The following is a 23,174-nucleotide window of genomic DNA, read 5'->3' as shown; positions in this document are numbered from 1 at the left end:
AATAACACGCTTGGATAATACTTGCCTTAATCCCAACAAGCACGTCAGTTAAATATTTATTTTGAGTTTTCCAAAGTTCTTGGATGCAGAACAAACACAGGTGTGCTAGACTTGATGGCCTTGCTAGGTAAAGTTAATGGGAACGGTTGGACAGCGCCAGCTTGGAAGAACGATGCTATAAGTAATTCCTCAGAAATTAATAACCCCCTTGCTTTACGGGGACAACAGTGCATAAGACAAATACCTTTCTATCATAGGGCTTATGACTCCATGGAAGCTCATGAGGTTTTCTAGGTGATTTTCTCCAAGAAAAGGTGATTTAATTGGTTGCGCATTTTAATTAATCTTCCTATTCAGTTTTCAAAATTAAGAACGGTTTCTCTCTCCATAGGCTTACAAGCTAACACACACACACACACTCACACACACATACACACACATATGTCGAAAGAGAGCAAAAAAAAAAAACAGAAACAGAGAAAGAGAAAGGGAAAAGGAGAGAGAGAAAAAAGAAAGAAACAGAAAGAAAAGGAGAGAGAAAAAGAAAGGGAAGAAAGAAAAGAGAAAGGGAGAGAAACAGAAACAGAGAAAGAGAAAGAGAAAAGGAGATAGAAAAAGAAAGAGAGAGAAGGGATGAGGAGGGAAGAGAAAAACAACCAAACTCAGGTTTTCTTCAGTGACATGTCCAATTCTTCATCTATACTGAACGATCTCTTTCTTTCTTCCTTTTTCACCAGGGAAAACACTGAAGTATCCCCAGGAATGGGCTACAGAACATCCACTCACTTGGACAACAACGAGGGTGCTGACTCAAAGAGGTATGGAAGAGAAATGGGACAAGAGCAACAAAGATGATTAGGGGACTGGAGGCTAAAACATACAAGGAACGGCTGCTGGAATTGGGTATGTCTAGTTTAATGAATAGAAGGATGAGGGGGGACATGATAGCAGTGTTCCAATATCTCAGGGGCTGCCCCAAAGAAGAGGGAGTCAAGCTATTCTCCAAGGCGCCTGAAGGCAGGACGAGAAGCAACGGATGGAAACTCATCAAGGAGAGAAGCAACTTAGAACTAAGGAGAAACTTCCTGACAGTTAGAACAATTAACCAGTGGAACAACCTGCCTCCAGAAGCGGTGAATGCTCCAACACTGGAAGTTTTTAAGAAAAGACTGGACAGCCATTTGTCTGAAATGGTGTAGGGTTCCTGCCTGAGCAGGGGATTGGACTCGATGACCTCCAAGGTCCCTTCCAACTTTATTATTATTATTATTATTATTATTATTATTATTATTATTATTATTATTATTATTATTATTATTATTATTATTATTATTATTATTATTATTAAATATCTCAGGACCCTGTCATTAGCCTGCTTCCTAAAAGATTTCTATTGCAAGTCCTTGACTTACGATCACAAATGAGCCCAAACTTTCCACGGCTAAGCAAGGCANTAAAAAGGTTGAGAACCACTGGTCTAGAGCCTTCTCTTTTTAATCTAGCAATAAATGCATTCAGAAGTTCCACAGCTGGGAACAGAGGAAGCTGCTTCCTAAGGAACCACATCCTTGGTCCAGCTAATTTAGTTCTGTCAACATGCAAGGAGTTTTCCGCTCCATCTGGAGATTCCATTTTTGATGTCTTTTTTTTTAATAAAGTTTTTATTAGTTTTTTCATACAATTCAATAGTACTTATTCAACAAACGTGTTGTCTGAGTTTATCATTCACCAACACAAATTTAATTCCTGATCCTTTATGCTTTTCTCCAGCCATGGAAAAGAGGAAGAACCTCTTGCCAAGATCGGCATTTCCTGAGGGATGGGGCCAGAATAGAACCTGGGGTTTTTGTGAGCCAGAGTGTCATCTCCTTTTCCATCCCTTGTTTTGTAGGGCAGAAGCTGCTAGCAGCGTGCTCAGGCGTACGGCCGGCCGGGAGCGCTCCTATGTCCTTTCAGCTGCAAAGAAAACTGGAGGGTAAGTCTGAAAAGGAACGCCATGTTGACTGGAGATCATGGGAAATATGGAAGAGGTCATTTCTTTCATTGTCACAATCCAAGAAAATACAAAGACAAAACTCAGAAAATCAGTACCAGTAGCGTTAATTCACAAAACAATGAAACTTAGAAAAGCTGCCATTTTTATAGCAACATGCATGCATTTGTAAAATGATTCTATTCTATTAAATAACTTTAATTTGCAAGACCATGGATGCACTCGTAAAGGCATACCCTGATCTTCTGAACAGAAAAGATTTTTCATTTTTTTAATATGTAAACCACAATCTTGTCTGTTTGCAGAAGTCCAACACAAGAGGTACCGTCCTTTGTGGCTAAGAAGTAAGTAAGATTATGTTGCTTACCAATGTGAACAGAAATGTCTTCTATTATAACAACTGAGAGGGGAGAGGAATTCTATATTTTATTTGAAGAGCGTTTTCTTTTCTTGAAAGGATTGACGTACCAGATGACTTCGGTCCACGATCCAGGAGTCATACTGTACCTGCCTCAGCATGGTTTAACAGTCGTGGGAAGAGGTAAATAACCGATTACTATTCTTCTTCTCATTGGTATTATTATTTACCGTCATCATCCTTATTTTCCTCTTTTAGTATGAAGAAGACCATTTCTAGCTGAAATGGTCGACTTCCTTTTGAAAACCATGCAGATAATTAAAGACAGAGCATTAGAAGAGTTTATGTTGTTGTTGTTGTTAGTTGCGAAGTCGTGTCTGACCCATTGTGACCCCATGGACAATGTTCCTCCAGGTCTTCCTGTCCTCTACCATCTTCTGGAGTCCATTTAAGCTCACGCCTACTGCTTCAGTGACTCCATCCAGCCACCTCATTTCAGAGTGTATAGCAGGCACTAATATAAAGTTTTATTCTTCGGAACTAACAAAGCCACCCTAGAAAAAATAAAAGGCTAGATCTCCTTTTCCAACTTGTTTTCGATAACCCTATTTTATCACCCCATTCCCTAAAACAATATACATCCAACCAACTTGCACTAGGGCATGCAATAGATTTAAACTTCTGCTTTGCTTGATTAAGATTAATTTTTTTGAGTCGGATTAGTTATGCCATGGTTTGTAGAGGAATCACAATATGCAAATTAACTGGACTGTTTTGGGTTTGTCAACAGCACTAATGGTGAAAGAAGAACTTCGGAGACTCCCCAGAGTGCTTCTGTAAGAACCAGGTTAGTATAATCTATAATTTTTTCCCCATCCAATAATATGGCAATCAACCTGGCTGCAAAACATTAATTTGCTTTGAAATTTCTTTTAAATGAGAAAAGAATTTTGGAAAGATATTTACCGACAGGTAGTCAGACAGTGTGATGGCATAATGACACTGCTATTAGCAACTTAAGTGTGTCAAATTCTTTAAAATAGTACATTACCATCCAGCAAGTAAAATAATGTGTTGTAGTAGCCGGTAAGCTTGCAGATGTAAACTTCAATTGCAAGTTGCTATCATGATCAGGTTATAGCCACTGTAAATTACAAAAAGGCCCATCTCCTGTGTTCAGTCATATTATATTAAGGAAACAACCCATCATAAGGTCTCCATAGAGACAAGAAACTCTCTATGAAATTTAAGCAATATCTGTGGAAGATTCCCAGATTTTCATTTAGCAAATGTCCAACATGGCTGAACCAAAATGTCCAGCGCAGAGAAAATAGGTTCAATGGTTTATAGATCAGAACTCTGAATTGACTTTTGAAGGCTATTGGCACTCAATATGGTGATCAAAAAAATAGATGTAATACTTACATATCATAGCAACTTTCACTTACAAACATCTTGGACTCCACATTAAAGAATGTCTTTTTTTCTCTTTGTTTTTATAGTGTTGATACAAGCAGCAGAAGAAATGTGGCCTCAAAACCCTACCTTGAAACTTCATTCAATTACTCTACATCTGTGGAGCGCAGGTAATGTCCACGACAAACCCCAGATAAGGTATCTTAGATTTGTTGGCTTATTTGGGGATTTTCAAGCTGCTTGTGTGTTTTAAGGAGCAAGATGTTTTTAAACTTTCTTTTGGTTAAACTGGGGGCATGTTCAAGTGCAGAGTCTGCTTTTGGGGGATCTACCGAGTAGTGACCCATTGGTTGCAACAGGAATTGACTGACTGACTTCTCACTCAAAACTGACATGTGGGCTGAAAGAGAGGAACTGGCCTAAAGCCACCCAGCCAGCTTTCATGGCTAAGGCAGGACTAGAACTCCCAGGCTCCTAGTTTCTAGCTTGGTGTCTTAACCATTAGATTAACCTGTCTCTCATTCCATAATATCACATCTTCAATTTCTCAGTATGATTCTTTTAGCTACCTCCCCCATGCTTTATTCAACCATAGTTTGTTTTCCTTTTCCAGTAACAACTCAGATGAGAAGTATGAAATGAGTTCTGGACATGATTCTGTCCCCAGGATCCCTACTTCTCCAAAAAGAAGGTAAAGTCCACACGAGTCCAAACCATTCTCTCTAAAGTACCTGCAGGACAAGAAGCAATGGGTGGAAGCATTAAAGAGAGACCTGGAACTAAGGACATTCCTGACCAATTAATCAATTAATCAATGGAACAGCTTGCCTCCCAGAGTTGTGGGTCCAACATCGCTGGAGGTTTTCATGAATAGACTGGACAACCATTTAACTAGGATGGCACATAAAAATGAGTGGGGCTTCCGTTGTGCAGTGACAGGCAAATATCTTAACTCCTGCCTTGGGCATGGGGTTGGACTAGAACAGGAGTCTCCAACCCCCGGTCCGTGGGCCAATACCGGGCCACGGCATGCCAAGAACAGGTCCGCACAAACAAGCAAACCCCATCCGTGGGATGCAGGCAGCACACAAAACCACGCATTCTCCGGTCCGTGGAAAAACCTTTCTCCACGGAACCGGTCCCTGGTGCCCAAAAGGTTGGGGACCTCTGGACTAGAAGATCTACAAGGTCCCTTCCAACCCTATAATTCTAAATTGCCCAAGTAAACTATTTCTATCGGTTCTCTTTTGATAAATTATGCAGAAAAAGAATAACTTGGGCTGCTTTTGAAGCCCTCAATTATGAATACTGAGATGTTTTGAATGCCCCTTGAAACAGACTGTAGATGGCAGGGTGGAAGACAGGACCCTGGTGGGACTTCATTTTTTGCAGTCTTCTACTGCTCACTGAAGAATGTGCAATGGCTCCAATTGGTGTTTTTTGAGTTTCAAGGCTGTGCATGCCAGGACATAAAAATGAGTGGGACTTCCGTTGCGCAGTGACAGGCAAATATCTTAACTCTTTTGACCCCTCCCTTCCCTGTGAATGCCCCCAACCAACAATGGAGAAGCTAGTTATTGGTCAGTTGAGGGTTTAGGAAGGAAGTACAAAGGATGAAGAAATGTTTTCTAATATCACTTGTTTTCTAACCACAGTGAGAAGAATGAATTGCAGAGTCACACATTTTTTGACAAGTAAGCCCTTTTCAAAACAACGTTTTTGTTTGATTTCTATCTTAGCATTCAAGCTGATGTCTGCAGAACAGTATCGTAGTCCCTTTTGATCCTTGCACACCACAATTCTGGAAGATAGGTTGGGTGGAGGGAGAATGCTGTTAAAGACCCCCAATCAGCTTCTGAAGCTGAGAGAAATGAATTGCTACTGATTAGCGATATATGCAACACGTTTTGTGCTATAGCCCTTTTTATTATTATTATTATTTATTTTATTAATTGTATTTATATCCCGCCCTTCTCCTTTCGGACTCAGGGCGGCTGACAAGTGATAAAAAGCTAACATATTACACCTAATTTAAAATTTGATTAAAATGAAATATTTAAGAATGTCAAATTTAAAAGTAATTAAAACCCCTCTAAAATCCCCTAGGCCAGTCCCGCTTGCTGGAACAACCACGTNTTATTATTATTATTATTATTATTATTATTATTATTATTATTATTATTATTATTATTATTATTATTATTATTATTATTATTATTATTATTATTAAATATCTCAGGACCCTGTCATTAGCCTGCTTCCTAAAAGATTTCTATTGCAAGTCCTTGACTTACGATCACAAATGAGCCCAAACTTTCCACGGCTAAGCAAGGCAGTTGTTAAGAGAGTTTTGCCCCATTTTACGAACTTTTTGCCATAGCTGTTAAGCAAATCACTGCAAGTTAATGAAAAAAAAATGCCCATCATTCCAGTTTGAATGAACCCACAGAAATCTAGAAGGTAAAATAATAATAATAATAATAATAATAATAATAATAATAATAATAATAATAATAATAATAATAATAATGTATGACTTTTCCTGGCAGTTTAATGTTTTGCATTTAAAAGCACTTCTAAAGCACAATTGAAAAAGAATAAAAATCTCCAGTAAAATTGGAGGTGGCAGGAAAAGGCCCGGGAACACTAAGCAGCAAGGTTTAAGAAGAACAGATTTGCCAATGTTCTTACTTTTGTGGAGTCCTTGGTGCTCTCTGAGTTTGGTTGCTTCTTGCAGACGTTTCATTACCAAACTAGGTAAGACAATCAGTGCTAGTCTGATTAACTCAGTGAGCACCAAGGACTCCACAGTTCAACCGTGAGCGACAAATATTCACCTCTATGGGTTCTTATTTTTTTTTCCAGGTCTGAGCTACAGCTTGGGGAACACAATCTGAGTACCACTGGGGTCCAGTGTGAACTTTTAAGTACTCCCAAGAGGGAGGAATCAGATGTGGAGGTTTCCAGGTGAATTTTAGTTTCAGTAAAAAAAAAAAAAACTGGCTTGGGAATAGCAAAATGTTGTGTACAACATATAAAGTTTGGGCAAAGGATTCTGGCTGGTTGAAATGAGGTACAATGTGATCTTTTTGCTGCAAACTAAGAGACTACTGGTAGTCCTTGCTTAACAATGGTCCTTGGGGCCAGAATTTCTGTCGCCAAGCAATATGGTCATGGTGTCACATGACCACCTTGCTTAGCAACAGCAACGATGGCAATCCCGGTTGCAATCATTAAGCGAGGACCATACTGGGCTGCTAAGCGAGGACCTCGTGGGATCTTTCTGACTTCCTGCTGGCTTCCCCATTGATTTTGCTTGTAGGAAGCCAGCCAGGATGGACACAAATCACAAAGCGTGTGACTGTGGGACTCTGTGGGACTCTGGTTGCCAAATGCCCCAATTACAATCACATGACCGCAAGTGCGATGCAGTAGCCTCAACTTCAAGGACTGGTCATAAGCAGTGGTGGGATTCAGCCAGTTCACACCACTTCGGCAGAACCGGTAGCTAATTTTTTTGTTGCCCAGGCCCAGAATGGACTTCCGGAAGTGGCATCCACACAGAGAACCCATTGTTCACATATTTAAATCCCACCACTGGTCATAAGTACCACTTATTCAGTGTCCTCATAAGTCTGAACAGCCTCTGGATGGGAGTCATTAAGCAAGGACCACTTGTAGAAATCCCTGTCCTTGCTTTGGGGGGATCAGAAGCTCAGCAGATCTTTTGATGCATCTGCCATACCTGTTTCTGCTCAAATGAGAATCCCTGGAGGGCAGAAGTAAATAGACATTCCCATTTCTTCCTTGGCAGGTGCAGTTCCTTTGCTACAGAGAGTAGAATTACCTCCCCACAGAACCAGTACAGAGATCACAGATCAGATGAAGATTCAGACAGGTAAGGACACCTGTCTGCTCCCGACACCTTGGTGAAACCCAGTGTTGCGCAGAGCAATTTGTCCGGCTTTATTTTATATTTCCTGCCCCTTCTCCTTCAACTCAAGGAAAGCAGATTTGGCTTTGAAATATCTTTCAAAGAAGAAGAGAATGTCAGAAAGACTCTTGTGAACACAATGTGAAGTTTGCAGCCTTGTTCAGTAATGAAGTGGGCAAGAAATACCCCAGCTCTCCTATATTTTTGATTGTACAATCCTTTTGTTTCTTGGTTCCCGGCTTTCCGTGGTTCCTTTCAAAGGCTCATTTAAAAAAAAATCCCTCTTGATTCAACATGGCAGGTGGTAAGGGTGCATTCTCCTCATCTCAATCTGTTTGTTATGCCTTTGAAATTAGCAAGTTGATTCTGGGCCTCGGTTAGAAACAGGGAAAGGAAAGGAAAGGAAAGGAAAGGAAAGGAAAGGAAAGGAAAGGAAAGGAAAGGAAAGGAAAGGAAAGGAAAGGCAGCATAACTTTGGAATTTTCTAAGTTCCTTTGAGAAATAAGATTTGAGCTTCTGAGTTCTTGGGTTAGATTCATATTTCTAGCTTTAACGTATTCAGCCAGAGGATTCAAGTCTGATATGTAATAAAATCAGGACAAGCATGTGGCATTTGATGGACAAAAAAACTCATACTCTTCTTCTACATATTTGAGCTCAAGAAGGACACCACAACTACTGGTAGATATTAATATCGGGGTATGGATGGACCACCATCTGCTATTAATGATTGTTCCTCACTTTCATTTCTATCTCTCAGACTGTATTTTGGGACACAAAATACTGAACACACAGAGAAACAATCTAATACATTTGAAAGCATATGAAAAACAGTTGCAGGATTTGGGTTTGACTAGTCTAGAGTAAAGAAGGACTAGGGGTGACCATAATAGCAGTATCCAGTATTTGAGTGGCTACCATAAAGAAGAGATGGTCAATTTATTTTCCAAAGCACCTGAAGGCAGGACAAGAAGCAACGGATGGAAACTAATCAAGGAGAGAAACAACCTGGAATTAAGGAGAAACTTCCTAACAGTGAGAACAATTAACCAGTGGAACGGCTTGCCTTCAGAAGTTGTGGGTGCTTCATCACTGGAGGTTTTTAAGAAGAGACTGGACAGCCACTTGTCTGAAATGGTTTAGGATCTCCTGCTTGAGCAGGGAGTTGGATTACACCATCTCCAAGGTCCCTTCCAGCTGATTGATTGACTGACTGACTGATTGATTGATTGCTACTGTGCATTTAAAAAAACCAACATATTTCATCTTACTGATGAGGATAGATTTTTCTTTTTCTTAATCCCCAGTGATTCTTGTTCATTGCAACAAGCAGCTGGAGATACAGGTCTGGGCCACATTTAGCTAAACCTTCACTTTAGGTGGGTTAAGTTGTTAGCCTGATACAAGATTGTGGCTTTTGCGGATGGTGGATTATTCTATGTGGGCTCTCACACTAAAGTGAGTGTTAGGTCTCTGGCATAGATACCCCCACTGAGGTGGGGGTGGCAAGAGACAAAAGACATGTTAGGATGTCACAAGGCATGTTGTATCATTTGGTGTCATTGCAGTTAGGAATGGACACCTATGATTTTAAATAGAAGAAATGGAGAGATGCCTTCCTTAGTGTCAGGTATGTGCATGGCGGTTTAAAGCTCAGTTCCTTGATGGTCCAGCTTAAAAAGGGTCAAGAAGCACGGGATAGATCAGCACACTTTTTCTATCCTTCATTTTTAGTTTGGGAGGGTTCCCTGTTCCTAGTTCTCATCTTCCTCCTCTGTTTTCTTCTCTTCTCCTTCTAGTTTAGATTTTAGTTCGGCAAGGAGAGATTTCTAGATCAAACCTTGTATCCTACTTGTGTAACTTTGCAAACTGTAGGATTCTTCAACTTAATAACATATCTGTATTTAAAAAGTTCTTGGCGTCTCAATATATTCAAGTTTTAGCATTTCAGATTAAATCATCTCCTTCTTTTCTGAAAGGGAATGCACAGCTCATACCAAAATCTGAATGTATTCATGGATAGATGGTGCCAAATGCTAGAATTAAAAACGCCCATGCCCTTCTGAGAGTGACGCACAAAACCAGGTTTACTATTAGAAGAGTATTCACATACCTTGTGAAGTTTTGCAAACAGATAATAGGAAATTATTCTACAAATGCTTTTGGTCAATTCATGCATTCTTTTCCCATCATATTAACTTTATGTTTCTCGTGATCAGTGAATTTGTTCTAAGCAGTTTGGCTGTTATACAGCATACAGAGTATTTTCCTTCTCTTGAATTGTGTTACATTTTTGTTTCATGGTGTTCAATCCCTTTAAGAACCTGAAATTAATTTTACTTTAGAGACCCTTTTTGTTAATCTTGATGATTATAACTCATAGCTTATCCTGAACAGGAGATGCCCAAAGAGTATGCTCTTTGCCAAGTGATCATAAGCATCTCATTAGAATAATTTTAATGATGTCCTCCTTTTTGATAGAAAACCTAACCTGCATTTTCACAGTCAATTGAGCTATGCTACAAAGAAGTATGATAAGGCATGTTTTAAAGACTGGATATATAATATTTATTATGCATTGTTTATCCATCTCTCCTCCTCATTTCCTATCTTCTGCTCCCCCCCTCCAAGTTCTTCCCAGTGGATTTTGGGGTTCTAGCTTCTTCAGCAATCGTGCTGTAGCTTTTATCTTCTTCATCTCAAATTCTTTTCAAATAGCCAAATATTTTTGAGTGCTATTTGAAGAATTATTTTATGCTGGACACATTTCATGAGAAGTAACTCATGAAATGGGCTACTTACGTTCCTATCAACATTTTTCTTTCTTAAGGTTGGAGTCATTTCTACAGTTTGTTTTTCTTCTTTAGGATATTTTCATTTTCTCTTTCCTTTAATATATTCTCCTTCATCATGATTCTCAACATATTACTTGGATGCTAAAGCCTTTGAGTTCTAATAACCAACTTCCAAGTACATATGGTTAGGATTGTAATCTTGGTTGTCTTTTCCATCTCTTGTTAGCATTACAATAGTTTGTCATTTTGCAAACTATTTGACATTTGCTTTTTCAACCCCAGGCAGATGTGGCTGGTTTTCCTTTCCACTCAACCTCTTTACATCTGGAGGATGCTACTTATTCCCAGATGCTTATTCCCAGAAATCGTCCATGTTTATGGATTACCTAAACTGGTAGTTTCTGGAAGGTAACCTTCTAATCAACTATCCTCTGAGAGAGAGAGAGACAGGATTTCTTTTACTCTCTTTAGAGGGACTAACTACTTTTAGCATGTTAAACCAGTCACAGAAAACCCAATTTACAGCCCTCCCTGTGTTGGACATTGGTCTCAGGATTTTTTCACATCTGGATCACCAAGCTGGCCATTTTATCAGATCTTCAGAGTCTAGGAATGGAACAAACAGGACCAATCAACTTTACAACAGCAGAATGTTGAGATTCAACCACGGAATAGCATCCTACTTGTACAATCAGCCATTCAACAGCAGAAGGTAATGAGGCAATAATTCGAGATGAAAAGAAGTGGGTCATTTCTAGGGATGAGGAGATGGCCCAAATGTCCTGCTTTAGAGAGGATGTATGTCTTCATAAGTCTTGGCGGGGGCATTTGTCTATTGAAAAGCCTCATCAATCTGAAGAGCTGTCCAATTAAATAATTTAGAAAAGCGAAAGCAGGAACCCTAAAGAAGCTAATCAACATTTAGCATAGGGTAGCAAGCTATAGAGACACGTACATTCTCCTGTCATTGTCTTCCTCCTCAACCTGAGATCTATTGCTGTTTGAGAGCCATAATTTCTAAATTTGCATCTTTACATATTAATTAGCACTCGTAGACTTGTTATGAACTTCTGGCCTCTTATGGTATAGCAGTCCTTTGGGGGCGAGGTTTCTGGGCATTACTGGCATATTCTTAAGCCCTTATTTATCTGAACTATTTCTCCACCTTTAAGATTTCTAAGTCAATGGTTAAGAGCGAAGATTTTAAGGAAGAGAGCCCACTAGAATGTAGAAATCTTAAAGGAAGCGCCTTTAGGAATGACAGGGGAAATATGGTTTGCAAATCAAATCTGAGAACTGACCCAGAAGCAGGTGACATTTCTACGGTCATTCTGTTTTAATAAATGACAAATCACAAACGTGTCAACTATCTTATAAAGTAAAATAAATCTTTCTTAAAGCTCTAAAATGATCTGGCCAAGAAGAGGTTGTGTTCTCCAGAACTGCTTTTTTTTTAAAAAGTGTTTTCTTGAAGATTTCCCTAACAATTACAAGGTTGATCTTTGGTAACCTCACACCTTCACAGAAGAGTAGGGGAATGGCTTGCATTGTTTCCCCCCCATGATACAATCTAGCCCCTGGGGATGGGATGGGAGGCTGGTTTTGCAAAGAGAGAATTCAGAATGGGGGAAAAACAAACAAACCAGAATGAACATTGTAAAAAAGCAAAGTTTTAGTAAGCTTAGGACATTAAGTTCAGGACATTACTTGGTCTGAAATGGTATAGGGCAGTGATGGCGAACCTTTTAGAGACCGAGTGCCCAAAACCACCCCGCCCCTGCCCTGCCCACCACCCTCCGCCCTGCCTGCCCGCAGGGCCACCCACCGCCTCCACGGCCTGCCACAGCAGATTGCCCAGGCGGCCCAGCAGCGCCATGGTGGCTACACCCTCCACCCGCACCCTGTAGCATCATCTGCGCATGACAGAGCACGAGGGCAGAGTCTTGTCCCCGCTACCTGGCTGCCATGTCCATGGCTGCCTGTTCTGCGTGGGCCACGCCCGGGGCAACTCTCCGGGGGGAGCTTCTGGTGAGGAGGGGGCCATGGAGGAAGGCAGGACTGGGGCGACGGCACGCGTGCCCACAGAGAGGGCTCTGAGTGCCACCTCTGGCACGCGTGCCATAGGTTCGCCACCACTGGTATAGGGTTTCCTACCTGATCAGGGGGCTGGACTAGAAGACCTCCAAGATTCCTACCCAACTCTATTATTCTGTTATTCTGTAATTCGACTAAACTGAGTGATATTCAGAATAAAGGTCTGGATCTTATCATTCAGAATTCCCTTTCTTGTATGGTCATTACATCATTTCATTTGTTCTTATGGGTATTTTTTTGTGTGTGTGTTAAGACTTGAATTAATACCTATCTACGTTTCTTCCTAGTGTGTCTTACTACCCCTTCAGAGATGCTGGGAGTAATGTTCCAAAAAGCCATAGAGTGCCTTTTTATAAGGACATCTGTGACACAGAGAGTGGAAGGTAAAGTTAAAGAAGTGAATACCCTAATGTTAACTCATATATGAATTATTAGAATATTTATATATATATATATATATATATATATATATATATATCAGGGCACAAAGCCCAGCTGAGTGACCTTAGGCCAGTCATTGTCTCTCAGCCCTAGGAAAAAAAAAACAATGGTAAGCCGCTTCTGAAATGTTGCCAAGAAAACTGCAGGGACTCGCTAGGAATCAAGACTAATTTGAAGGCACCCCCCAAAAAATAAAGTAAAATTTCCCCTGAACTTAGGGTACCCATTTATCTATGCAACCAACTATCCTACATCTTTTTGTCCTGTTTTTACAATATCTCAAATCATCCTGCAGATGGCATCACAATCACACGTTTCTTGGATTCTTTGTATAGACTGCCTTTCCTAAAGATTTCGTCTGGAGCCATTCATTTTTACAGCAGCTTATCTCAGAACCTGCAGGATATACCTGGATGCAGAGCTTTTTTTGTAAAAAAAAAAAAAAAAAAAAAAAGGTGCCGGAACTCACACATGTCATACAACCCGCCTTGCCTACCCTACAAGGTTCCATCCAAAAAAGGTGCCGGAACTCCGTTCTGGGCATTCTATGCCAAAAAAAGCCCTGCCTGGATGGGTAGATGCATTGTTATCCGTGTGTGTCGCTTGCACATTACTGACTTCTGTTTCGCAAAGAGAGGATGAAGGGAGATGATCTTGCCTAGAAAGCATGACAACCAAGTTTGAGTATCTGATCCGCAGACGTGATACTATAGTGTTCAGATTTCTTTCTCTTACAGGACTCTGACTGATTCCGAGGCAAAGGATCACCCTACTTCCTTTGAACAGAAGAATTTTTCTAATTATGATTCAGATCCCTCTGCATCAGGGTAGCGTATATTGAAGAAAGAGGGGGGTTTTTTTGTGTGTGGGGGGAACTCTTTCTTCTAGCTTTTCAACATAGCAGATATTACATTCCTTATCAATCAGTGCCTCCTCTGAAATGTGTATCTCTTTCTCCCCCTGTAGCAAAGGCCTTCTCTTTGTGAAAGAATCCATCAAAAGCATGGAACTGTCCTCCACCCCACGTTACAACAGGTGAGGAAACCAAACGGAAGACAAGCCAGCCGTTCTGTCTGCAATGCAGAAACATCTCATGCCAATCAGAAGAATTTGCTTGCAATGTTTTATGGGGGCTCACATTTAGTTCTGGGTCCTCTTATTATTTTCTCCTATTATCTTCACGTTCGTACTTTTTTCACTTACCATTCTTGGTTCATTCATGTCTTCTCCTTCTCCAGTCGCAGTTTGGTTGACTTGTCTGAACTTGAGAATCCAAGCTACAGCAGTTCCAGCTATCTAAATAGCACACCTTCAAAAAGGTAAAGCCAACCTTTGACATGTTGTTCCTGTTGTGGATTGATACGGGATCCCTCCCAAAGCAGGCAACTGCCAAGTTTTCTTGAACCAGGCAGAAAATGGGATTGTATTGTGGTCCAACGTATTGTGTGAACCTGGCTATTGTTTTTTGTTGGGGGAATTACCCTTGGTAAGGTTTGTTGTGAAGTGTGTCTATGATTACAGGGATCACTGTTGATTTAGATTTTTGTGTATTGTGTGAATTCAGCTAATTAATTGAGCAGAGCTTGTGAGTCTGAAATCCAGCACATAATTTTATCAAGAATTCAGTGTCAGATGCGAAAAGTCCACAGATGAAGGTCCAATTAAACTTATTTATTGATGCTCATGCCTATGCACAGGAGTCTTCCCAACTAATAGAACTTGCTTGGATTTAGATAAGGATAAACAGAATTCAAGGAGGGGGGTGGACTTCGTTCACTTGTGGCTATGCAGGGATTCTAGGCTGATCCCTCTTTTAACTCTGACCTCAGGTTTTGCCACTCCTTTTCCTACAGTTAGTCTGTGTTTTTAAGTGGGAGGCAAAAGACAAGTGTCGTCCTTGCAATTTCACACAGAGCAGGAGTATGCTGACATTAAGACAGTGTGCTTGACACACCTCTGTCTTCCGACATTTCACCACCAATTTTGCCCCCTACTGATAGGATTTGGCCATAAGAGCTTTCTGAGTTGCATGTAGTGTAGAAAACAGCGTATCTTCTTCAACATGAAGTTAGAAGAATGTTTACCACTGTCTTGGACTGCCATCACCTTCCTTTTTTCTCCTAGGTCTTTGGAAGACATTTGTACTTGCTGTGGCCGAGTAATCCGCAACTGTGCCAAGATATCAATTGAGAACCTCAACATCAGCTGCCACGAATACTGCTTCAAAGTAAGGGTGCTCCTTATAACTGTGGTATTCATGGAGCTGTGAAGAAGCCCCAGTTTGGTCTAGTGGTTAAGACACCAGGCTAGAAAGCAAGAGACCATGAGTTTAAGTCCCATCTTAACCACGAGAGCCGGCTGGGTGACCTTGGGCTAGAGATTCTCTCTTTCTCTTAGCCCAACTCTCCTCACAGGATTGTTGCTGTGGCGAAAGTAAGAGTACAAAAGTGTGTTAGAGTTGAGTTCTTGTTAAAAATAATGAAGACAGGATACAAATAAATAAGTCAGGAGAAGAAAGTAGAAGGGAACCTTCACTCCCTAGCTGCATCATTAAGTTTCACAGTTTCTGTCTGACACCCCTAAGCTTTAGCCTGTGAATTCATGCATGGTCTGACTTCAGTCACAGGGCAAATACATTACAGATGGAGCCACTGGTTATTTGTTTAGTTGTCTAGCTGCAGAGCAACTGGTGCACCAGTCTACATTTTGTATAGGCATGCAAAAGACCTGTCCGCAGCTAAGTAGAGAGCAACTCTTTTGCTTTTTCTCTCGCAGTGCGGAATCTGCCACAAGCCAATGGGAGACTTCTTGGATCAAATCTTCATTCATCGGGATATTGTCCACTGTGATAAGTGCTACGAGAAGCTCTTTTAGGTGAGCATGTTCTGCAAGGGTTAGAGATCTGGAGATGTCGGTGGAGATCCTGCCTAGAGCATAGAACATGGAATCGTGGGGCTGGAAGGGACTTTGGAGGCCTTCTAATCCAACCCCCTGCTCAAGGCAGAAGACTTATGCCATTTCCCAGACCAATGGTTGTCTAGTTTATTTTTGAAATCTCCAGTGATGGAGCATCCACAATTCCAGGAGGCAAGCGATTCCATTGATTAAATGTTCTTGCTGTCAGAAAATTTCTCCTTACTTCTAGATTGGATCTCTCTTTAGCAAGATTCTACCTGTGGCTTGTCAGCCTAGCTGACATGTTCCCTATCCAATTTTCTCCTTAGATTCCAGGGATTGGACCAGCCTGCCCAAAGAGACGCCTGCCTTCGTCCATGTGGCCTGGGTTCTCCTAAGGACTCTTGGATTCATCAAGCACCCTCTTCCTCGTGTTCTCAAGTTATTCCTCCTTCCTCGTCTTCAGGCAGGCCGAGTGACTCACATTTAGCAATGGTGGAGTTAGAGTCACCGAGGATGCTACATCAGGAATAGGAGGGATTGCTGCCTTGGTTTCAAATAGCTGCATTTGGGGGGCTCCTCCTGCTGTCTTGGTTGCTTATCCAAATTCCTTCTGTCCTTCATTCCATGGTGGCATCTTGGATATCCATTCATTCCACTTGGCCAGCAACTGATAAAAGCAGGCATTATACCAGGAATGAGAGGAAGCAGGACCATCTGTTTTTTAAAAAAAAAAAGAAAAAGAGGGAGGGAGGTTGAATCATCAGGAGCACTTCTTATTCCATTTATCCCTGAGAAGTCTTTAGCCACAGCTAGGAATGCTCAATTCCAAAACATGTGCCTTGAATGCCAAGGATTTTAAATGGGTGTGCAAAGTGTTTTGATTCCAAAGCTCTCAAGACATCAGGCACGAAACACCTTTCCCCACCCCCAAACTATTTCAGGAGCTTTTTGAGCCTGAAACACTCCAGAATTGCTTGAAGTAAGAATCTCAAATGTTTTGCACACCTCTAAGTTTGCCTTCTGGCATCCCTGGGATGGATTTGATTTTGAAAGCATCAGGCGCCCGGGTGATGTCTTCTACAGTCTTTTACCATGGGTTGAGGCTGATGGGAGTTGGAATCCAAAGCGCCAGGAGAATCACTCTTTTGTTTATTCTCATTTTACCCAGAGAAGAAAATATTGAGTTAATTCAAAGTTTTTCAAACTTGGCAACTTTACGATGTGTGGATTTTTGACTCCCAATATTCCCCATCCAGCATGGAATTCTGGAAGTTGAAGTCCACATATTATAAAGTTCCCAAGTTGGAAAAACACTGAGTTAAATGGTCCGATTGTCCTATTCAGTATCAGGCAGCTTCTTCTATCTATTGTCTACTTCTGTCTACTGTCTACTCCTATCATAATTGTCTCTCTGGGGGATAATTATTTTATAAATATCTTTGATTTTGTTGTGAGATTACACATTCTTCATTGTTGGGAAATCAGTTACGGTTAATTTCTTACACATTTGTATCCCATATCTCTAAAAGGATAAGTGTATATGCAAGATAACATATTTTTGGCAGTATTCTTGAGTTTTAATTCCTTTACACCTATTCTTTTCAGACTCAAGTGAAGAGAGTTATATACTGAAGCTTTAAACTGGATATTTAGCTAGCAGCTTAATATATTTTTGTATATTAACCAAAAATCTGGAATATAAATATGGGGGAGTAGATGTGATCATTTTTTCTATGATTAGTTTATTGGAACTTCTAACAAACAGTAAGAAGGGGAAAAGAAACATAGCCTCATTTTTAATCTCTGTTTTCTGCACACTATATCAATTTTAACTTGGGCCATTGCCTATTTCCAACTGCCAGTGCAAAGCAGTGGGAAGTAGGTTTTTCCGAGTTAAATTCCTTAAATTACATGGGAAAAGATTGTGGACATTACTCAGTGTGGGAGCAGAGGCTCAGTCTACAGCAGAATTAGCTTTGCATATTTTGAAATAAATGAAGCAATATACATGATAATCTCAAGAGGGAGAACGCTATAACGTCTCCAATAACCCAACACTGTTGTTTTATGATATGAATGTGGGTGTTGCGCAAAAGATTCCCTATATTTTGTTTGTGGAATATTGGAAAAGAGAGATGTTGAACATCTCCAAAAGCATTTTCTCTGAATGCTGCCAAGGGAAGGCCTTCTACATTTGATAGGAGCAATTGGGGTTGGGGAGGTGCTTAATTCTTTCCTTGAAGGTCAAGGTCAAAAAAGGGATATCAGAATTCACCTTCCCCAACTGCTTGATTCCAGAACGTCAACAAAGCCAGCAGATCTTGGCAGCTTGCTAACTGCAACTGTCACAATTTTCTCTCCCTGGATCCCAATGGAGGGTTAGAAGCAGGATGGCCAGCCAAACTGGATATGCGTTTTCCTGTTTCCCTCCTTACGAGTTTTCCTTTGCTAAGAAGGATGGTAGAAAAAGTAGCTAGATGTAAAAGATGACGTAATCTGGACCTCATCCCATAATGCTGAGACAGGCAGATTACACTTGCTTCATCTAAAAGGGCACATTGAAATTTTTGTTGCTGGAAAAAATCAACCAAGCAAGGGACTCCTTTTCAGTGTCAAAGCCAGGGGCCATATTTTGATGTCTTCTGGGAAGGTCATATTTAGCTACATTAAATCTAACTTAATGAACAATTCCTATCTTCACAAGTATTAGTCCTTGGTATAAAACTACATGCCCAACCCATCATTCTCCAGATGTGTTGGACTCCTACTTCCATAATCCTGCACAGGGCTTAGCTGGTTCAGAATTACAGGAGCTGTAGTCTAACATTTTGGAAAGGCCTCTCAGTTGGCCAAATCCCAAGTCAGGTGAGGTCTGTTTTTTTTTTAAAGTAAATATTTATCTTCTCTGCTGATTTCCTTTTAATGTAAACTTTTGCTTCCCATTCATTGTCCAAAGGTGGAGTTTTGCAAACAAGCACAGTTGACCTAAGCAGCATGTGATATTTTAGGCAGAACTGAACTGCTGTTCTATTTCCTTGAGGACTTGTATCACAGAAATATTGCTTTAGACAGGCACCGCCAGGTTATTACAAAATGTCATTTTTGCTGCTGTGCTGTTCTTCTCTGCCTTTCTGGTTTCGCTGAAGCAAATTCTAAATTGCCACATTCGGTTCTAATAAATATTCTGTGCAGAAAGTTGATCCGAGTTCTTCATTGAATGGTGTGATGTATTTCCCAACGTAATATTGGTTGGTATCTTACCATAGGAGCCAAAGAGGTCTGAGAGACATGCGTGGGTGTCATCTGGGCACTGCTGAGATGCTATAAACCACTCTTCAATCAGCACAATGCTTGGATGTCGTTAAAAAAAAAACACTCTGGGTGACAAGAGACAGTCTGGCCAAAGACTTAGGATGAGGTTTTAGCGTTGTTGCATGTAACAAACGTGCAATTCCCAGTAGCACTCTCCAGGCATGCTAGAACTGGTAATGGCCACGTTGCCTGGGAATCCACGAAGCTGCAGTTCCCAGAATATTTATAAATCCCGCAAGTTGGGTAAGGCTAAAATAGACCAGAAAGATTTGGATGTTGAGAGACTGAATAGATCTGCTGAAGAGGCTTTAATTAGAATTAGAAAACTTCATGGAGCCTGGAGAAAGTCGATTAGAATTTTATTCTCTTAGCCTTCCAAATATTTAAACTGAAGTTGCTTTTGAAACTTCTGCAGAGTTGTTGAATGACAAACACGGGGTGGGGGTGGGGAAGGTTACCTTCCAATAATATTTCTCTCTCAAATATTTGCTGGTGGTATAGGTGATGGGTCAAAACAAGAGCCACCGTTCATTCATTCATTCATTCATTCATTCATTTAATTTCTATAGTCTTCCATCTCAAAACAAGTGACTTAGTGCATAGCTTTATGCAGGATTGGGGGTTTGCTGGGGCTGCTAAAATTATGCAGAAGGCCCCAGATTCAAGTGTCTCCTTGCCAGCCCCTGCAAAGACATTTTGATTTTTTTTTTTAAATAATCTTTTACTGTTCGCAAAGGCATTTTTTTTAAAAAATGCACTTTCCTTCTTCCCCTGATTCAAGCCAGGAAGAAAGATCTGATGCTCTCCCATCTGTGCAAACAAACGGACAGGCTTGGATACAAACGGGGTGCAATCCGTGGGGCCTTCCCACGCACGGAGGGAGGGAGGGAGCCCCGCAAAAAACTGCACGCGCTTCTTGCAAAGCACTTCTTCTTCAACCTGGGGTAGGGTTGCCAGGTCTGCTTCCAAAAAATAGCGGACAAGCGGGGGGGGGGGGGTTTAAGTAGTAAAAAAAGTAGACTGTACAGCTTTAGATTACGTACCATTTCATCATAAAGCTTTTGAATAAAAAAAATGTCCACTATTTTGTGAAAAAAAATAGTGAACATAATGTGAAAAAAGTGGACTGTCCACTCAAATAGTGGACACCTGGCAACCCTAACCTGGGGCAGGGCTCTTCAAACTTGGCCATTTTAAGACTTGTGGACTTCAACTCCCAGAATTCCCTGGGGAATTCTGGGAGTTGAACTCCACAAGTCTTAAAAGTGGCCAAGTTTGAGGAGCCCTGGCCTAGAGGGGAAAAAAAAAAAAATCAGCCCCACGCGCAGGCGCACTAAAACCCCTTAGATGCGCCTCGTCGGCTCTGCGCCGCAGCGCCGGCTCCCGTCCCTCGCCCCTCCCTCTCCGCCTCCCTCTTTCAGCCAATCCCTTTTGCTTCCCCGGTCCCGCCTTATGCAAATGACGGCCCGAAAGTTAGCGCCGCGGCCAATCGGGGCGAAGAGGGAGCCGGCCAGGGAGCAGCCGCGGCAACAACAGAGGCGGCTGGGACTGCGCGTGCGCGCGGCGGCGGCGGCAGCAGGTAAGTAGCGGTGAGCGCGGGCTCCGAAGGTCGCCTGCCCCTCCCCCCACCCCAGGCTCCCCTCAGGCGGGGCGTCGGGCCTGGTTCCCCCCCGCCTCAAATTTCAGGCCCGGCTCTTCCTCACCCCACCCCACCCGGCCTCCATCCTTCTCGATAGGCCGACCTCCAGCCCTCCTCGCTTCGCTGAAAGGGGCCTGGCCTGGCCGGGCAGGTGAAGAGGCCCCTGGCTTGACTGGACTGGCTCTTCAGGCCCTGTGGCAGCTGTTCCCCCCCCTCCCCTTATTTTGGTGAATTCATGTTCTCTCTACGTGGGGTGGGTGGGTGAGTGGGGGTATCTTTATAGGGGTTGAGGGGGTCCTGGGGGGGGTGTCTCTGAGCTGGGCGGTTTTCTGGCAGACGTTTCATGACCAGACGAGGTAACATTATCAGGGCTAGAAGAGAGAGGGGGGTTTGTAGAGAGGAGGAGGGAGAGGGGGATTGTGGGGTCCTTGGTGCTCTCTGAGCTTAATTGTTTTCTTGCAGACGTCTCATTACCCAACTAGGTAACATCATCAGTGCTGGAAGGAACTGAGATTTGGGAGGAGAAGGAGGAGGAGGACGACGACGACGACGACTGTGGGGTCCTTGGTACTCTCTGAGCTTGGTTGTTTTCTTGCAGACATCTCATTACCCAACTAGGTAACATCATCAGCACTGATGATGTTATCTAGTATGGTACTGAAATGTCTGCCAGAAAAGCTTGTTTATTTCTAAACACTTTCGACAGCTAGAGATATAGCCAGCAGGATAACATGTGCTGGCTGAGGAATTCGGGGAGTTGAAGTCCACAAGTCATCAAAGGGCCAAGTTTGAAGACCCCTGGCTTAGTCTTGCAGATGTTTCATTCTTCAAATTATAAGTAACATTATCAGTGTTTGAAGAGAGAGGGGTTTGTAGAGGAGGAGGGAGGGGAATGTAGGGTCCTTGGTGCTCTCTGAGCTTGGTTGTTTTCTTGTAGGCGTTTCCTTACCCGATTAGGTAACATCATCAGTGCTAGAAGGAAGTGGGGTTTGCTCTCTGTTTATGTACTAACGGCTGGCCCTGCCAGTGAGCAACCCCCCTTCCTTTCTAGCACTGATGAGGTTACCTAGTTGGGTGATGAAACATCTGCAAGAAAATCACCGAGCTCAGAGAGCAGCAAGGATCCTATAATCCTCCTCATTCTCATCCTCTGTATCCTCCTCAAACCTCCTCTCCTCCAGCACTGATGAGGTTACCTAGTTGGGTGATGAAACGTCTGCAAGAAAGCCACCAAGCTCAGAGAGCATCAGGGACCCCCCCCCCCAGTTCAACCCTGAGCTACAAAAATTCTCCTCTATCAGAGAGGAAGTTTGCTAAAACTAACCTGTCTGGGTAGTACGTGGTTTGTAGCTCTTTTGTCCCCCCCCTCTCATCTTCCCCTCTTTTTCTTTAATTTGGAGCAATTTCATTCCTAGGTTTGCTTTGTGGGAACTCCTCTCCTGCCCTCCTCTTTCCCTTCAAAAGCCATCAGATAGGGGTGGAGTTCAGAAATAAAGGAGGCTCCACCTGTTTGGTTAGGACTGCGTGGCCCTCCCTCCTTAAGACTCCCCAAAGGACAGCATCGGTCCTCTTTCCTTCTCCATTCACCTATTTCTCTCGAGAAGAACTTTTGTCCTACTTGGGTGTTTCGGGGTGTGTGTGTCTCTCCAAGCAGGTTGTCCCGGTGTTCTCCTTTTTCTCTTTGCAACATCAAGTCCTTTTTTCCCTTGGAGAACACAGATTGGGACACCTTCTTCCCTAATTGCAGGGGAGGGGAAACAGTTTCTGATGGTAAGGTATAGTCTCTTATGTGTTTTTTTTTTCCTCCCTGTTGCGGTGACACTGCGTACATCCTTTTCCTCCTCAGCTTCATGCAACTCCTGATGCCTTGGGCCGTGAGGTCATCCAGGGAGGTTCTGTTGCTGTGGTTGTGTTTGACAGATGTGCGGGTAAGAATTTACTCTTTGGAATGGGTGGAGGTAACGGAGGCTAGAATACTGCCCTTTCGGTTGCGGTTATACTTGTGCACGAGTTTGTTGAATCGCGTCAGTCTGCTTGAAATAGAAATAGAAATTGTGAAATGCAATCTTATGTCTTCATTGTATTTTTTTAGTTGGCCTTCTCTTGTAAATCGATTTAACAAAAGGAGGCTGTTTTAAAACTTGGGCAGGGCAGTGTAATTTGTGTTGTGTAGCGTTAGATCCATTTATAGTTTGGTCTTGTCTTTAAAAATACGTGGCAATAATAACACAGCTTACCATGTCTGGTGAGAGTAGCTACAGTTTCGTTCTCAGAAATTTTCTTTTTCTTTCTTT

The 23,174-nt window shown here is 42.0% G+C and overlaps 2 protein-coding genes across 2 annotated transcripts in view; both read left to right on the top strand.

Annotated features, from left to right (window-relative positions):
* ZNF185 (zinc finger protein 185 with LIM domain) overlaps nt 1–16,649 on the top strand; it is a 44,259-nt gene extending 27,610 nt beyond the window's left edge. The window contains exons 17-26 of the mRNA XM_015822309.1: nt 738–818; nt 6,633–6,734; nt 7,582–7,665; nt 12,878–12,973; nt 13,769–13,858; nt 13,998–14,066; nt 14,270–14,350; nt 15,156–15,258; nt 15,807–15,905; nt 16,256–16,649. Of these exons, the coding sequence (XP_015677795.1) occupies nt 738–818; nt 6,633–6,734; nt 7,582–7,665; nt 12,878–12,973; nt 13,769–13,858; nt 13,998–14,066; nt 14,270–14,350; nt 15,156–15,258; nt 15,807–15,905 (805 nt within the window). The 3' untranslated portion in view covers nt 16,256–16,649. The remainder of the gene's footprint in view (nt 1–737; nt 819–6,632; nt 6,735–7,581; nt 7,666–12,877; nt 12,974–13,768; nt 13,859–13,997; nt 14,067–14,269; nt 14,351–15,155; nt 15,259–15,806; nt 15,906–16,255) is intronic.
* Nucleotides 16,650–20,699: 4,050 nt separating this feature from the next.
* Nucleotides 20,700–23,174, top strand: part of LOC107293160 (SLAIN motif-containing protein-like) — a 20,926-nt gene continuing 18,451 nt past the window's right edge. Inside the window, exons 1-3 of the mRNA XM_015822302.2 lie at nt 20,700–20,820; nt 22,628–22,650; nt 22,727–22,808. Coding sequence (XP_015677788.2) covers nt 20,700–20,820; nt 22,628–22,650; nt 22,727–22,808 — 226 coding nt within the window. The remainder of the gene's footprint in view (nt 20,821–22,627; nt 22,651–22,726; nt 22,809–23,174) is intronic.

This window comes from Protobothrops mucrosquamatus, unplaced genomic scaffold (genome assembly GCF_001527695.2).
Source record: "Protobothrops mucrosquamatus isolate PMUCROS unplaced genomic scaffold, P.Mucros_1.0 scaffold1520, whole genome shotgun sequence".
Classification (NCBI taxonomy): Eukaryota; Metazoa; Chordata; class Lepidosauria; order Squamata; family Viperidae; genus Protobothrops; species Protobothrops mucrosquamatus.
This window is presented reverse-complemented; position numbering and strand designations above follow the sequence as displayed.